We start from the raw sequence: 17,498 nt of genomic DNA on the forward strand, positions 1-17,498 counted from the left end.
CCCACAAAAAACCAACTGTTTCCTGGGCAGCCTTGAGGGTCCACACAGAAGCCAGAGACCATCAGTCAACCATGGCACCAATCCCCTTAGTCAGATAAGCTCTCGGGAAAGGTGTGGAGAAGATGGGCTTTGGACAGTTCCACGGTTGGTACTCTAGCTAAGTAGTCTAGAAGAGCAGCAGGGCAAAGAAATTAAGGATAGTGACAAGAAAGGGGTTGACGTGATCGAACAGGGCATTTCTGCCACTTTCCCACCTGCTCAGTCTCTGGGAAACTTAACAGAGTCTAACCATTCGGCTTGACATTTCCCCACCTGAAAGTATGATGTTATTTTAAAAACTGGAGGCTTCATTGAATTTTCTGCCCTTGACCATTTTTAAACTGTCAAGGATCAGGCCCTTTCCACACTATTCTTTGGGGGTTCCCATTGTTTACATTTCTCAGTGTAGACAAGTATATCCATTTATCTTTATCCTTTGTTTCCTATCTTTAAAATAGAATAAGGACTCCTAACAACAAAAAGAATACTTTATTCTCTTCAGTGATGGCACTATTGATATACATTTCATGTTTTCTGGATGTTTTACCAAGAAAATACAAACAGACTCTGACTATATATCATCCAGATGTTCCAAGTTTATTTATGTTGTTTCAATACACTGACAAAACACCACAGTTTTAACTTCTTCTCTCAAGAGTCAAGAGTCATTTTATCTTAAACCAGAGGATTCTCTTAAAGAACACACATGCACGCACACACACACGCACACGCACACACACACACACACGGTAAGTACAAAAACAATTCCACCAAAGTGCATGTGAATGAAAGTGCAAACAGGCTTCATTTTCGAACTCTGGGATCATTCTCTCTGCTTCAGAAATTAAACAGAAAGGTCCTCAGCGCCCTAAGCCAGGGCTGGGCAAGGGCTGGTCGCGGCTGCTGGGGCCAAAGTGTAAGCGGTGTCTGCTGCTGGAGAGCAGGGCAGAGGCACATAGCATGGGCACTGGCACCAACCCTCTCCCTTCACTGGGCACCCAGGTCAAGGTGCGATGATCTTGTCTGGGGACAGGACGGGGGTGAAGGGGCAGTAGGGCAGATTTCTTTCCTTCTTTTTATGTTTTTTGTTTGTTTGTTTGTTTTTTGTTTTCCCAAAGAGTCTGACGTTGGTGCAGAAAGCGCCGAGGTCTCAAAGTTCAGAGCCTGGGGGTCCTTTTCTCAAGGCCCTAAGTCCACCTTGCCCTTCCCGTGGGCAAGCACTAGAAGTGTGGTTGGTAGATCCACATGGCAAAGCTGTCCCAGCCCTACTCGCTAGGACAGGTGAGGTCCCACAGCACAGCTGTGAGCACTTGCTGCCTCCTCTTCACACCACAAAGCCAGTGAGCATCTCTCCTCAGTTTCAAAGAGGAGCAAAGCCAAGGAGCTGGTGAGTTTTGCCACCACCCAAGCAACCAAGTCAGAGAGGCTCAGACTCGCTCCTCCTTACTGTTGGCCAAGGGGGCAATGCAACCTCCGTAAACCCGAGGGTCAGCCAGAGGCAGAGACTGCCCACTTTCCTCTCGGGAAGCCTGTGCTCAGAGCTGCCTCTCGGGGCCGAAGGGAAGGAACGTCCGAAGCCAGGTGGGAGTTCAGCTGGGTGGCTGAATGGCTGTGCTGGCAAAGCTGTGTGACCCCACGTAAGAGAGGGTCTCCTACTGGACTGTGGCAGGAAATCAACAGAGCTTTGAGTGTCCCACTTCTGTGGGGAAGATAAAGCTTCATATTTTAACAATAATAGCCCTTGACGTTTTCCCAGCATCGAGCCTCATAGCTGCACCTGTCAAACACTCCCAAGGGTGCCCTAGGTGCACACACACCATGTGACTGAGGGAAGCGGCCTGGCTCTGCACCCCACGGGCCCATCTCAGCACCTGGGGCCACAGAAGCGTGGTTTGGTTGCTCCTCACCTCTGTGTAGGGCCAGCTCCCGCCAGGCCCTCTGCCTCTGCCCCACCCCGGCTGGCCTGGCAGTGGCTCGGTGGAGGCTAGGCCCCCACTTGGACAGAAAGGTCTAAGTCCCAGAGCCCCAGCAGGCACCTGGCTGGCAGTGCAGGACAGACGGAGGGTGGTACGAAAGGTAGGGGCCACAGAGAATTCAAAGCTAGAGGAATTCGCCTTCCCAAGGCCCAAGTGCAAGTGGGCTTTGTAAGACTCCGCAAAAGCAAGACATTTCAGGGACAGGTCGAATGTGATGTCATGAGGTATGTGTGCTAGACATAGTGGCATATTCCCACAGCCTGAGGCCTGGCAGGCGTGGGGCCCTCACCCCATGGGCAATGTCTTGGCTGAGATGTATGGCTGCAGGGAAGGACGCTATGCCCAGCTTTGGGGACCATCATGCCTGCTGGAGCTTTCCTCTGGCCAAAGACCCGAGATTGTCTGACATACCCTTGAGCTGCCTCTTCCCCACACCTGATAGAGGAAGGGTATATGGGGAACATCCGTGGAGCCTTGACCTTTTCTGCAGAGGTAAAACAGGCTCTAATCACCTATTCTGCTAGAAACAGGACTTGGCATGGGCCACTAAAATACTAGCCGATCCAGAACTGGGCATGCTTACAAAGGCATCTTGGCTTGGAATCCCCCACTTGTGGGTAAAAGGGAGAAAGGCAGCCAGAAACTCCCAGTGGGCCTATGAAAACATGCTTCTGAGGCTCACCCATCCAAGAGGGAAGAGCCAGTGGTCTGGGTGGGTGATGGCATGGGCCCTGCCCCGGAAAACCAGACAGCAGAGTGAGTAAAGATGTGTGTGGCAGGGTCACTTCCAGGTAGGAGCCAAGGAAAGAAAAGCATGGAGAGATGCCAAAGAGAAATGAGCCTCTGACGGGAGGCCTCCCATTCTACCAGATTGTCCTTAACGGCTAAGAAAAAGACCCTTTGGTGATAAAACAAGTCAGCTGGAGGTGTGGGGCTGCCATAGGCAGGGCACCTCCAATCTGCTCCACTGGTAATGCTCCTCCAGCCCGGTCACACTTTCACTGGTGTGCCTGGTGGCAGATGAGCCCCAGGACGCGGGAGCCAGGACTCCAAATTCCCCAGGGCTCCTCTGCTCCCACGTACCTTGTAGGAAGCAGCCCCGGAGAGAAGGAGGACCCCTGGTAAGATGTAGAGGGTGTTGGGAGTAGGGGTGGGGGTGGATATGAGGAACTCAAGTCAGGAAGGAAGCATCAGCTGCAGAGGGAGGCCCAGCTCAGGCTGGAGGAGAGCCCAGCCCTGAGCCACTCACTTTAAGGTGTCATCGGCGTTTTTGAACATGAGAATGGCGTTATAGATCTTCAAGGCTGGGCCCAGCTTGACGCTCATGATCTTCACAATGTCCGCCTGTGTCAGCAAAAGGAAGGCCTCGCCGTCAATCATCTGAGGGGTTGGGGGAGGGAGGTGGAAGGAAAGTGGGGAGAAGGTGGAGAGGGCCGCGGGGAAGGCAAGGCATGAAGGAGAGGTGGGGTATCCATGGGGAGTGGGGAAGGGAGAAAGAGAATAGGGAGTAAAGGATATATGGGAGGAGGGACGGAGGACAGAGACGGGAAGAGGAAGGAAAAGGAGAAAGGAGAAGGGAAGGAGAAAGGAAAAAAGGAAGACAGCAATGGGGACAGAGAAGGAAAGAGAGATATCCACTGGTTTCCCCATGTTCACACACATACACTTTCTCTTTCTTTCTGTTGACTGGTCTGATTTCAATGTGTGTTTGCATAATATCTTCTCAGTCGTCACTGACAGTGGCCTCAAAACACTGGCTGCTTGCGGTCCCCCCATAAACCCACTGGTGAGTGTTAGTGCTGCTGACAGTAAACAGGCAGACACTGTGAGCGTGTCTGGGTGATGCAGTTATGAGGTACACAGTATTACCTATGAGCTATTATTCTTAAGAGGGGGGTTAGGAAGGCAGAGAGGAAGGGAGGTGATTTAATCTGAATCTGGGCAGACTTTCCTTAGGGCCGTCAGTGCCAACTGCCAGACTGGACAGGCTGACTACCCATAAGACCATCTGTCTGCTTTGCTCTCTAACTTCTCACTCATGAAATATCCCTCTCATGACCGGTCTGTATCCCGGCTGGAGAGATTCTTGACCCGTGTGTCTGAATGCATCGGTCCAGCCAGACAAAGGCCACTCCCTGGAGCATGCGCCTCCTTGGGGAAGTTGATGCCGTGGACCAGGTCCTGGAAAAGATCATCCTCAGCCCGCACAAAGGTCCTGCTCCCCACTGAGACTCCATTTGTTGCTGGCAGTCCACCCTTTGCCCCCTTTGGTCATTGCTTTTGTATCACAGACCATGCTGAACTGAGAGATGAGGTAGATGCCCTGGGGAGAGAGACGAGGACCAAATTCTTGCGTGGTTCTGTGGCTGGCTGAACACATGCACTCAGAGAGCACTTAAGACTCTTGTCACCAAAGGAAGACCTCTGCAGGGTACCACATGGTTCTATTTCATTAAACACGTGTGGTGAAGGTGTGACTTAAAACACAGAAGGCTTAGTTATCAAACGACAAGTTGTATGAGACTGGAAAGGCTCATTAATATCAGAGATGACAGAATCAAGATTTAAAACAATGAGACTATGAAACCAACAAAATAACATTTAATAGGGATAAATGTAAAGTTTTACATTAGGTTAATTAAAAAAAAAAAAACCCAGTGGTACAAGTAACAAAGTGGAAGATGTGGTTAGACTACAATGGATAATTGATATAAAAGGCACTTGGGGATTTTCATGACCTCCAAACTGGTCTGATATGGCTGTAACAAAGCTCATGCAAACTTAAATGTTACTAAAATATATATATATATATATATATATATATATATATATATATATATAGTTCATATCTAGGGGAAAAGAAAACCACCCAAATATCCATTAACAGGAGAACTGTGGGCTACTCATAAAATGGAGCACTACTCAGCAATAAAAATGAACAAACCACCAGTATACACAATAACACGGATGGACCTCAAAAACATTACACTGAGTGAAAAGAGACAGACACCAAAGAATAGAAGCTGGACCCATTTATAAGAAGTTCAAGAACAGGTAACACTAACCTATGGTGCTAAAGATTACAATAGTGGTTGCCCATGAGGGCGGAGACTGACAAAGGGGTCATGAAAGAACGTTCTGGTATGATGGAAATGTTTTATATCTTGACTGAAGTACTGGGTTCCGGGTGTACACATTTCACAACACTTGTGGAATTGTACTTTTAAGATGCGTGCATTTTCGTTCCATGTACATTTTTATCTCCGTTAAAAAACAATCTAGGTATCAGTTTGTCGGTTATAACAAGTGCACCACTCTGAGTGGAGGTGATAACTGGGGAGGCTGGGCACATGTCAGGGATGGGGGTATATGGAAAATCTGTACGTTTCTCTCAATTTTGCTGTGAACCTAAAACTGCTCTATAAAATCCTTTTAAATATAAAATCAAAAAACATCTAGGAGGGGGCAGAACACAGCCAGTGTGTTCTGTGCTGGTCACAAGGCATCTGAAACCAGGGTACAGCTGTGGACACACATGTGGCAGTAAGATCACCAGCCCACGAGGCCACACCCCACATGGGGAGGAGTCTGGGGGCTCCACCACACAAGGACACTATGAAGAAACAGCTGACTGTGTTGGGTCTGGATAAAGAGAAGCTTCTAGGGGAAGAGGAGCAGACTTCTTTCTTCTGGGCACCTGACCTGGAGGGGCTGAGACTACATGCTGCTGGGTGAAGGGGGATGCATGTATTCTTTGGAAAGAAGATCTAAACAAACTCCAAAGTCCCTTCTAGTTTCAAATTGTGTAAACTAGGAGAGTCACAGTAAAGTTCTTTACTTAAGGACAACTATTAAAAGTCAGAACCACCATTGAGCCCCCACTGTATCAGGCACTCTTGTATAGTGATAGGATTTATATACTATTCTACAGCATGGTGGTGATATGTTATACTAGACAGTCTGGTACAACGATCCGTTCACCATTTCCAATGCTCACAATGGCCCTGCAAGGTTGTTGTTATACCCGCTCTACTTCCATCTTATAGATAAGAAGATGCGGACTCAGAGACAATAAAGAGCTCAAACCAGCAGAACTGGGATTCACAGCTACACTGTCTGCAAAGCTAGGGTTCTTTTATGTACAAGTCATGGCTTCTTATCCTTGGTAAGCTTTTGGGTCTCGGTTTTAAGCATGTGTTAGGATCCTTGAAGTAAAAGGCAATACCTGTGCCATTCAAGACACACTTTAACTTACTGTCCCTGGTGAAGCCTAGGTTTGGAAAACAAGCTGGGCAGAGAGCAGAGAGGAGTGAATGGAGCCCTGTCTCCAGGAGGCATTTTCCTTCCTGAGGACGCTCTGAACACAGCGGGTTCACAAGCTGGGCCACGGCCTATACCCGATTTTTCCCAGAGGCATGGGCCACTGTGACCAGCCTCCCACAGGCCGGACAACAGAGGGCCCTCCCTAGCAGAGGGGGCAGCGCTGGTGAGGCCACCTGCTCCCTGCCGTCTCACTGAGTGACCCTTCTGTCCCCGCTCTGCACTTGTACCTCACCTCACCTCATCTTTGAAGAGTCGTGCCTGGTCCTCACAGCCAGTCAGGGTCTGAACGAAGCTGAAGACCTTGGAAACCAAAGAAGATGTGTTGCCAAGGGCTCTCTCTGAGGGGGGAGGGGAGAGGCGGGCCCAGGTGGACTTGGTGCTCTCTGGGCTTCGACAGTGTTGCTTTTTCTTGTCAGCCCAAGAGGATCCTTGTGTCTCTGGTGCCGGGTGAGCAAGGAGAGGCCCAGGGGAAGCCTGTCTCTCCTGCTGGACTCCACGTGAACCAGCAGCACGTCCCTCTCCCCACCCACCGGGGTAGGCCTGCTGGCCCACGTCTTGGCCCCTGCCAGGCACCAGGAGGGGCTGTGGACGGGAGGGATGAGCGGGAGGTAGTGTCAGGTGCAGTGCCTGCTCTGCCTGACAAGGGCCTTTCCTGAACCCTCCTTCCAGGGTGTGGTGTGGTGACAGCACCAAGTGGGGAAGAGGAGCGGGGAGGGGTCCTCGCTCTCACCTCGTCAATGGTCCACTTGGCAACTGCTGAGGCCGAGATGCCTGCCACTCCCGGCAGGAGCTTGCAGTGCTGCTCCCAGCACACCGACAGCGAGCGGTCAGGGCGGGCCGACAGGGCTGACGTGAAGAGGGACTGGTGCATGGCGTCGGGAGCTAGTGCTGAAGGCAGAGGCAGACGCTGGCAGGCTGGCGCTGAGGACTAAGTTGGTCCCTGAGGCCCACTCATACCCATGCCCCTGGAGGACCAGGGCCTCCTGAGAGACCTGCACAGCCAACAGGGAGATCTGACTCCTCAGCCAGTGCCCACTTCTCCTGGTGAAGTGAGCGCCTCACGTTACGGCTGTTAGGACCCGCCCAGCCCTCTCTCTCTGAGGCTGCATCACCCGGGGCCCCGGCAAGGGGGTGCTCTAGCACCCCTGACTGTTCTGTAGATACCTTGTAGCAGGATGGCCTCCAACATCCGAGAAGCTCAGCCCTGACAGCAGAAGCCTGTTCTGTTTGCCCTCTTTTCCTGCCTGACTCTGGTGGAGTCAGGGTGCTTCTGTGTGAGAACCCACCCCGCAAGCGTCTGCCACTGCCTCCAGCTCCATTCTTCCCCCCACCCACTCCCCAGCCTGTTCCGGCACCTAGAAGGTGATCCCTGACCCGCTCACCAACTCCACCCTGCCTGTCACCCTGCTTTCTGACCTGCTCCTGTAGTCCTGGCTCTTGGCCTCCAGCCTCAGCTGCTGTATGATCTCATGACTGACGCTGTTTGGCCTCCTCCTTGACCAGGCCTGGAGCTCACCTGCCTGGACTTCGTCTACTCTTGGAGGCTCGGACACACCTGGCCCCCGCCTACCTTACCAGCCTCGACTGGCCTTGGGCCATGTGGCCACTGTCCCATGGGGCTTGCCCTGCCTCTCTCTGCCCACAGTCCAAGAGAGCTGCCTCCCTCCTGTTCACTGAGCTTTTAGTTCTAGACACACGGCTGCAGCTTGCCATTGCCGCCTCCCCAGGGGCCCTCCCCCAGCTCATCACAGACCGGCTTTCCCCGCCCCTTTGGCCCTTAGCTTCAGCCTTTCACCCTGACTCCTCTGCACCTCCAGTCACTCTCGGAGCCTCTGGGATCCTGTCACCAGCCCCACAGGCTGCTCTCTGTAGCTCGGCCTGCCTGCCTGCCGCCATGTCTGCTTATCAGACCCAAGCTCTGGGCCACACTCCACAAACAGCCCAGCCTTCCGCACCGTGAAGGACCTGCTGCTCCCCCGGCTCCACCTGCTCTCAGCACTTGCCTGCAGCACAGCCGGGATCTCTCCTGACGGTTACCACCACAAACACTTCATCTGCCCGGCCACAGCCTTGGCCTCCTGTTTCAAGTCCTCTTTCTGGTTCTCCAGGAACCAGGTGAGGGACAAGGCTGAGAGGCTGTAGGGAGCTTTGCTCCTAATCCTTCTTCCCCGGAGGCCAGGATGGGAACTTTCACAGGCAGTCAGGGTGTCTTATCTAACTGCAAGCCTTCTAGGGGCAGGTTCTTCTGTTTTTTTTGGCTTATAAACAGCAGAAATTTACTCCTCACAGTTCTGGAGGCTGGTTAGTCCAAGATCAAGGCACCAGCAGATACACTATATGGTGAAGGCCCACTCCCTGGTTAACAGATGGCCGACTTCTCACTGTGTTGCCATATGGTGGAAGGAACAAGGGAAGGCTCTGGGGTCTCTTTTATAAGGGCACTAACCGCATTTCTGAGGGCTCCACCCTCTTGACCTGATCATTTCCTAAAGGCCCCACCTCCAAATATCATCACGTTGGGGATTAGGTTTCAACATATGACTTTGTTGGGGGGGACACAAAAATTCATTCTATAGCATGATGATGATGATGATGATGATGATGATGATGATGATTAGGTAAGCCGTTCCTTGCCCTCTCTGGGCCACAGCCTCAGTCTCTGGAAAGATTTAGCTTCCCAAGTTCTCGGGATACTTTTGGAATGAACGCACAGGCACACGCCCTCTGGTGGCCAGAGCCAGACCCTGGAGGGGAAGCTGGCCAGATGTCCCCTGGGTGGGTAGAAGAGGTGCCCACTGCAGTCCCATCCTCAGAAGTCCTAACTCCGAGGGCCTGAAGGCTGGCCAAGCCCCTTCTCACTCAAGCCTGAAGCTGCAGGAAGTGCCGTCTGTTTCCACCAGGAGGAGACAGCATGGAATGGCAGCAAGAAGAGGTGAGCCAATAGACAAGGTTAATAATACCAGTACATAATTGTGCTAAGCCCTTTACCTGACCTTCTCTAAATGAGAAGCCTCCTACCAGCTTTTGAGGTGGGCATATTTTCAGCATTGCACAGATAAGCAAGCTGAGGCTCAGACAGGGGGTCCCTCCCCAAGGTCTCACAGCCCATAAATGGCTGCCCAAGTCCAGGGCTGTGCTCTTAACCACCATGCTACAGATCATCTGGGTTGCAGAGACTGTTCCTGAAGAACTGGAACACCTTAAGTCCTGCCCAGAAACTGCAACGATCCAGGCTATCTCTCATGGTCTCTTCTAGCCTTAACACGGTGTGCATTCAACTCAAATAAGGCATGATCCCTAGAGCACCTGCCGTGTATCAGGCTCTGTGCTGAATTAAAACAAAAAAAGTTTTTTAATGTTTATTTTTGAGAGACAGAGTGTGAGCGGGGGAGGGGCAGAGAGAAAGGGAGACCCAGAATCTGAAGCAGGCTCCAGGTTGTCAGCACAGAGCCTGACATGGGGCTCGAACCCATGAACTGCAAGATCATGACCTGAGTCGAAGTTGGACGCTTAAGTGACTGAACCACCAGGCACCCCAGGCCCTGTCCTGAAGATGTAAGATGAATTTGTCACCCAACGGAAGGCTCAGTCACCTTGTCCCTCCCTTTGGAGCATGTTATGGGCTTAACCGTATTCCCCCAAATGCATATGTTGAAGCCCAACCCCCAGTACCTCTGAATGGGGCTGTGCAGTTAAGCCTGAATAATGTGGGGGTTAGGGGCACCAACACCGCACGCAGTCAAATATCCATGTGCAACTTTGACTCCCCCAAAACTTTACTACTAATAGCCTACAGCTGACTAGAAGCCTTACCAATGACATAAATGGTCAATTAACATATATTTTGTATGTCATATGTATTATATACTGTATTCTTACAACAAACGTAGCTAGAGAAAAGAAAACATTATTCAGAAAATCATGAAAAACTACTTTTACAGGACTGTGTGCAGTTCAAGTCGCTGTTGTTCAAGGGCCAACTGTATTTGGAGATGGATCTTTAAACAGGTGATTAAGTTAAAACAAGGCTGTTAGGGTGGGCTCTTCTCCAATCGGGGGTCCTTGAACACATGTAGAGAGACACTGGGAGGACACACGCATACAGGGCAGACCACGTGAGGACACACTCAGCAAGAGAGCGGCCACCTGCAAGCCAAGGAGCGAGGTCTCAGGAGAAACTAGCAGATACCTGATCTTGGACCTTTAGCCTCTGTAAGTGTGAGAAAATAAATTTCTGTTGTGTAAGCTACCGAGTCTGTGACACTTGGTTGTGGCGCCCAAGCTAAGGCGAAGGAGACCGAGAGGTGGACAGACATCTGGGTTAGGTGCTTCTGGCCTGTTACGCCAGCAGCACAGAGCAGGAGTCAGCTCTGAGTTTGAATGCCAGCTCTGCCCCTTATGAGCCGAATGACCTTGGGCAAGCGGCTTCAGCCTCTGAGCCTCCTCCTGTTCCTCTTCTCTCAGAAGAAGAGAATGCCGTCCACATTACAGGATGCCTGAGAGGGTCAGCGACAGTATACGTATGGCACCTGCAACAGTGCGTGGCCCGTAGTAGGTGCTCAGTAAACAGTACTGGTAACTACTATTATTTCAGGTACTTGACACTTGAAAGTATTACTCATGTCTTCAAATGAGACTGAGACTCAGAGATATGAAGCGATTTGCTTAAGGTCACACAGCTAGAAAGTGAAAGCCATGGCCCCCCTCCCAGGAGGCCTAGAATCAAGGGGAACGGGGCTGGGGGACATCCTCCTGCTGCACAGTGGAGAACCAGAGGCCCAAAGAGGCTCAGAGTCCCTTCTGCAGACCCATAGCAAGGCCACGGGAGAAGCAGGACTGGAACCCATGGTCACTCCTGTGTTCTTGCTGCTGCTCTATGCTCTGCAAGTGCCCGAGAGGAAGAGGAGGCCTCCCTTCCAGTTGCCCCCTCTAGGTCCCCCTAGTGACTCATCCCACCAATTACTAAGCACTCACTGTGAACATCTTGTGGAGGGCATGGGAGTAGATGACCCAGGACTTACTTGGGAAATCTTCTTGCGGGATCTTCCGATACTTTGGAGGGCGTCCAATCCTGGAGAGAGAGGGACCGGGTCCGTGGCAGGGAATCAGTGCCTGGCCTGGCCCAAGAGGACACGAGGCCCTGCACCCTTGCCCTCCGCACCGGCCATGATGGCGAGGCTTCTTCCTTAGGGAGAAGCCTGAGAGGTTCCTCTTACGGGCCGAGGCCTCCGTGTCGGACAGCTCCGCCTTCAGCCGATTCTGGTTCCTCTCAGCCAGTGGGCAGCCTGAGAGGCAATGGTGAGCTGTGAACTTGCCTGTGACGTGACCAGAACCATCACAACCAGGAGTGGGGCACTTCCTGGGGAAGCGAAGAAGAAGGTGGCATAAGCTGGGTTGAATATGCTTGTTCCCACTGAGCCCTTCCCAACTCTGGCCCCACTGGGAGAGTGTCCTGGTGAATCCCGATTGGCTGCGCACAGCAGGTTCAAAGAGCCCCTCTCTGAACAAGGCCTGGGGGTCTCAGCAGGGGCCCTTCACTCACCGGTGGTGAAAGTTGTACTTGGAGGTCCTGGTGTGTGGCAGGCTCCGATAGCTGAGAGGGGGACAGCCCCCAGGGGAGGCAGAGCTGGGCTCTCTGGGTCCTGGGGCAGCAGGAAGAAAAGAGTCAGCACAACGTCCTTGGCGGGGGTGGTGGTGTGAGATGAGGGGATGGAGGGCAGGGAAGGAACAGTTTCTAGGGGGAAGGTTAGAACTAGGAGCGAGTTCCTCAGCTACAGGGGCCCTAACCTAGACTGTGACATCATTTCCTGCTACTGGGTATCTGCCCCTCTTTGGAGAATGAGGGCTTGGCTCTTATACACTCTGTTCAAACCTCAAGCCATGATCTCTGCCCCTGAGAGAAGGAAAACCCTCTGGGAGAAGATCAACCCAGAGCTGGTGTAGGCACAGCTGTACCTGAGAAGCTGCATCAGATAGGTTCATGTTATCCTGTTTCCCTGTTTCATTCTCAAGGCGTTAGTAACTTTCTTTAGGCCCTACTCAGATTTGGAGAATAACTGAGAAGGATCAATACCCGACGTGACTTGGAACTCAGTGGTGCAGTGACCTGACCTCCAACCCTACCTGCAGAGACCAGGATTTTATTTAAAGAAACCTGGTTTCCTCAGCAAACATAACATCTTCTCTGTGTGGCTCTGGTGGATGCTGAGAGAACTCCCTGGGTGCATAACTCCCTCCTAGGTACATGCTCCCAAGCGAGCTCGGCCTGCACATCTCAGTACCCTAAACCCAACAACGGCTCAGTGTGGCAGAGACCGCTGAGGCAGGGGAAATGCGGGATTCCAGAGCTCACTGTAGGCACTAGGGTTCACGTGTGCACAGTCAGAATCCCCTGGGCAAGCTGCAGGAAGGGGACTGTCAGAACTTGTGGGGTTGAGGTGGACATCAGTAGGAGAAGGGTCAGAAGGTCCGAAAAGTACACACGGAGAGGAGGCTGCAGAGGATGCCCTGTCTTGGAGCACCAGCCTGCAGGGTGGATGTCGGGATGGTCGGCGTCAATCCAGAAGTCATAGGCGTGACTCCAGCCATCAAAGTGGAGCTGGGGAGGAAAGGCCCTTGGAGGTCAGGTATTCCTCATGGAGCCCAGCTCAGCCAGGAGGACCTCCAGGCTCCAGGAGGCTCTCCACGTCCTTGGGGCCTGTCAGAAGCAAGATCCTGGATTGGAAGAACCAAGGCACCAACCTCACCAGAATCCACCTCCACCACCACTTTTTCCAAGGGCTTCACTCATTAAGTTACTGGCATCTCCCATCAATCCACGCACAGGAAAAGGATCATTAGGCCCACTTTATAGGCTCAGAGAGGGGAAATGACTTGCCCAAGCTCACTCTGGATGAGGCTAAAGTTTGACCCCAGATCTTCGAACTCGAATGTAGAGCTCCCTTCCCACAACCTGTGGCTTCCCTTATGTCTGACTCATGCCACGCCCTTGACCTCTAACCAGTCCACAGAATTCCTGCCCAAACAGCCTGTCCACTCCCCTGGCCTGAGGGGCCCGGAGCCACCTTTATCCGATGGTCCTCCACATCCTCCACGCTGGCCACACGAATCAGGGCTGGGTTCCTGCGGTCCACGGCCTCCAGCTTCATGTTGACCAGGAAGCTGTGTGGGGGTCGCTGTAGGGGGACAGCAGCCTTCAGGCCAAGGCCTAGCTCAGTAGAGCTGAGGCCCCAAGAAAGGAGCCCAACTGCTGTGACTTGGAAATTGTGGCCTGCCAAAGCGGGAGCACTCCACTTGGCCTCCATTCCATGTGGCTGGCCAAGTGCTCCATGCCTTCCCAGAGGTCAGCTCTGGGGGCAGAGAAAGCTGACTCACCACCTTGAAGGCCCAGGTAGGCACAGCAGAGGCCCCGGTTTCTTCCAGATATTTCTCCCAACAAAAGCTGTCAGGGTCTGGGTAGTCTGGAGGAGAGGATGAGAGCAATGTCTAGGCACTGTGGCACACGAGGGAAGTTCTCTCTCCCCAAACAGGACCCGGAGAACAGACAGGGTACAATCCCCCCAAACACCACCAGAGCCAGCTGCTGGCAGGGGCTCCTGAGGCAGAAGGGTGCTAGCCGGAACCAAGCATATCACCAAGCAGTTCACAGGGCTGTCTGGGAACGCTGGCCCCCCCTTCCCCCTTCTTGGTCCTGCTGCTCCAGCTCAAGCCCAGCCCCGTCTGAACCTCTCCTGTGTGTGGATCAGAGTAATACTCTGAAAGGAAAGGACACACTTTCTCTGCTCTGGATTCCTGCTCCCTTGCTGAGGGGGGTCGTCTAACTTTCTTCCTTTAAACCTCAACAGAGTCAGGGGTTGACAGGTCTCTCCTTAAATCAAAGGTTTCTCAACTCCCAGGCAAAGACGATGAGGCTCCAGGATACATCTGTCCCCTCACCTAGACCCTAAAGACCCAGCTACTGAGGTAAGGGATCAGGAGGACGGCTGTGGGGCCAGGCCTGGAAAGGGGCATTTGCTCAGGCTGCAGGGTCACCTTGTGGAGGGGTGAGGGGCTTTCCTTGCTTCTGGCACCAGCCCACCGGGTGGATGTAGGGGCTGCTGGGATCACACCTGAAACCAAGAATACTTCACTGTCCCAAGTGACACTTTGAGGCCTATGACAGCACAGCTCCAGCACCCAACCTCATTCTACTGCTTAGTGAGAGCTACACAGACGGCTGATGAAGTCAGAAAACTGTAGCATTAACTACAAACTCTAAGACTACCATAACGTATAAGGGAAAATCATGAATCACAGGTTTGCTCATCCTAACCTTGGTAAAAAAACATTTAATTTTGCATTGTATTTCTTATGATATAGATCAAAGCCATGGGACAGTCCGTGATGCCCCGGAGCAAATATCAATGTCAGGACCAGGTTGGGGTTACATGGTGCCTGAGGTCTGAAAGTATTGCCTCCTGCCCCCACCATCCCCTCACCACCACCGCCCCCCGCCCCCCTCCACCGACCCCAGCCAAGTCTGGGCCCTCCCACTACCAGTAGTCGTAAGTATCATCCCAGTTGTCAAAGTGCACCAAGAAGCGGCTGTCCACCACGTCGGTCACACTGGCCACACAGACAAGGGACGGGTTCATGCGGTCAACAGCTTCCAGCTTCATGCCCACCTGGAAGCCCAGGGGTGGGGGACTCTGTGGGCAAGAAGAGAGGCTGCCATAACAGGCTGGCTAGCACTAACCCAGAACCCACTGGCAAAGGAAGGAGTAGGCTCTCCAGGAGTTATGCCTGGGGTGGGGTAGGGTAGGGGGCACAGGAAAAACAGGCTGAGAAAGAGGGTCCTTCCAGGGCAGAATCATAACCCCAACCCCGAGCCACTTGGGAACTTGTGGCCTCCAAGGAAGCAAGCCTCACTGTGGTGGAAGATGAGAGATAGGCAGAAAGCCACGCATTCACCCAGAGAGTCTGTCTGGTTGAGTCTAAGCCTCTCCTACACAGACCAGCCTGGCCTAGCTTGCATTGAGGTGGCTGGGTCACTAGTGGGTGCTGGGAGGGAGAAGCTTTCGTGAGGCAGGGAGAGGGGAGGAAGAGCATCCATTGGGCGTAAGCTTCAAACGCCATCACCTCCCTTGACCTTTGCAACAACCCTGTGGAGGTAAGTATTATCATCTCCATTTTATAGATTACATAATTTGCGCAGGACCACAGTGCTAGTCAATGGTGGGACCGGGATTTAAACAGTTTGACTTAAAAGTCTGCATTCCCTTTCACAATAGCAGGTAGAACCCCACCAGTCACCTGGGAACCTGTAGGTATGGTCTGTGGGGCCAGACCCGGGCGGGAGAGTAACTGCCTGAATGGCATGGTGGACGCCCTGACCCCTGGGGACCCTGCACTCTTGACCTGGTAACAATTTTAATGGGGGTTCCCTAAATCTTGTGGACTTCTGGCTGGAGATTAGGAGCTACTTCAACTGCTGGATATAGTTGCCAGCTGCCTTGAACAGAGAAAAAGACAAGGAGTGAATGTTGGGACTAAATGGGAGAGTCGCGGTGTTGGTCAAAAGGAAGGAAAAGGCAAGCTCCCAGAACAGAGGCTTGGACCTTACCCCCAGGTCTGCAGAGCAAACCGATGCAAGAAATAAGGACAGTGGCATCCCAGTGCCGAGGCTGAGATGGTGGGTGCCCGGAGGACAGGGTTTCTGCGGTAGGGAGGAGGGGAAACTGGGCAGACCCCATAACCAGGTCTCCCTCTGGCCCTCGGCCTGCCCAGAGTGACCCTCCCATTTGGTGTGAGCTGAGAGCACTGGTAGATGAGCTCTCTTCTGCTGGGATTCTGTCCCAGAGGGTGGGAATACGCTCTCACTTGCTCGGGGCCACTCACGTGGCTCTGGTTCACAAACAGGTGCTTGGGGGCGGCCTGAGCTCTTGTGCTGCGCAGGTACTGGCTCCAGCTGAACTCCTCCTCCTTGTAACCTAGGCCCCTCAGGCGGGGAAGAACAGAGTGCCGTGCAGACAGAGGCTGGGCCATCACAAGGACACCCCGTGCTGAAGCAGCAGAATCAGGAAAGCCCAAGGACCTCCCAACCCTCAAGAACCTGCCCAGGGAGACCCTGCTGAGATGGGACATGACCCGGGTCGTCACTCCAAGGGCAAGGGCAAAGCAGAAGCCCTGGGGCCTAGTCACAGCAGGATGAGATTAAAAGAGGCTAGTGGTGGAACGGGGAACAGGGGAGAAGGTCCCACAGGGAAGAACCAATGGGTCTGAGGGCTCACTGCCTCACTGTGACCAACCTGGCTAGGCCTTACCTTTGGGGGGCTGCAGTTTGTGCCCAGTCTTCTCAAACCAGCCAGCGGGGTGAATGTCAGGGGAGTTGGCATTGATCCAGAAGTCATGGCACTCGGAATACCCATCGAAGTGTAGACGTAGGCGGTAGCCACACACCTAGCCCCATGAGGGGGAATCACAGGGACTCTGATGCCAGCAGACTCCCACTCCCTCTCCCTCACCTCTCCTGGCCCAGCCTGGTGGTCTCAAGGGTCTCGAACGCTAGCAAGGTCCCCAGCCCACCACTCTTCCCCCATCCTGAACCTTGCCCCACACTCTCCCATCCTGCATTGAGGACAGATCATGTACTCATGAGCCGAGTCTGCATGTGAGACAGGCAAAGTCTAGGACATCCTCCTGCCCTTTTGAGCCCTGGACAGAACCGCAAGGGCACCTACCGAGGCTCAGGCCTGTTCAGAGGGCCCCTGATGACCCTTCCTTCTGCTACCGTCTCTCGCTCCCCCCTCACACTGCTGTGACCTCACTGAACTGATGGCAGCTCCTTGAACTTGGCTCCCTGTTCTATGCCCGTGACTTTTGCTTCTTCTGCCTGGAACACCTACTCACTCACAATTTATCCCTCAATGCTTGGCAGGAGGCCTTTCCTCTATGAAGCTCCTCTTGCCCCCTTGGGGCTGCCCTGTTCACATCTGCTGCCCCGTGTGGTAAGCTGCTGATGTGTTTATCTGGCTGATTCCCACACAAGTGTGAGCTCCCAGAGGACGAGATCATGGTTGGACTCATGCCAACACCTCTGCCCTCGGGATCCCTCCTCCTCAGGCTCCCCCAGCACTGCAGGATGCACCATTCAGTAACGTCTCCATGCCCAATATTTAGGTT

The 17,498-nt window shown here is 53.0% G+C and overlaps 1 protein-coding gene across 13 annotated transcripts in view; it reads right to left on the minus strand.

The window, feature by feature from the left end:
• Positions 1-615: 615 nt before the first annotated feature.
• L3MBTL1 (L3MBTL histone methyl-lysine binding protein 1) overlaps positions 616-17,498 on the minus strand; it is a 42,232-nt gene continuing 25,349 nt past the window's right edge. For 4 of the 13 annotated variants that reach the window (XM_045053587.1, XM_045053588.1, XM_045053591.1 and 1 more), the window contains 14 exons: positions 16,640-16,775; positions 16,197-16,306; positions 14,874-15,025; positions 14,370-14,446; positions 13,713-13,798; positions 13,403-13,513; positions 12,822-12,936; positions 11,881-11,980; positions 11,500-11,697; positions 11,360-11,409; positions 7,069-7,226; positions 6,576-6,638; positions 3,265-3,395; positions 616-1,738 (listed from right to left, as the gene is read on the minus strand). In XM_045053587.1, the coding sequence (XP_044909522.1) occupies positions 1,528-1,738; positions 3,265-3,395; positions 6,576-6,638; positions 7,069-7,226; positions 11,360-11,409; positions 11,500-11,697; positions 11,881-11,980; positions 12,822-12,936; positions 13,403-13,513; positions 13,713-13,798; positions 14,370-14,446; positions 14,874-15,025; positions 16,197-16,306; positions 16,640-16,775 (1,698 nt within the window). In that variant the 3' untranslated portion in view covers positions 616-1,527. The other 9 variants (XM_023251230.2, XM_045053592.1, XM_045053589.1 and 6 more) reach the window with 9 other exon arrangements.

The sequence above is a fragment of the Felis catus genome, chromosome A3 (assembly GCF_018350175.1).
Source record: "Felis catus isolate Fca126 chromosome A3, F.catus_Fca126_mat1.0, whole genome shotgun sequence".
Taxonomy (NCBI): Eukaryota; Metazoa; Chordata; class Mammalia; order Carnivora; family Felidae; genus Felis; species Felis catus.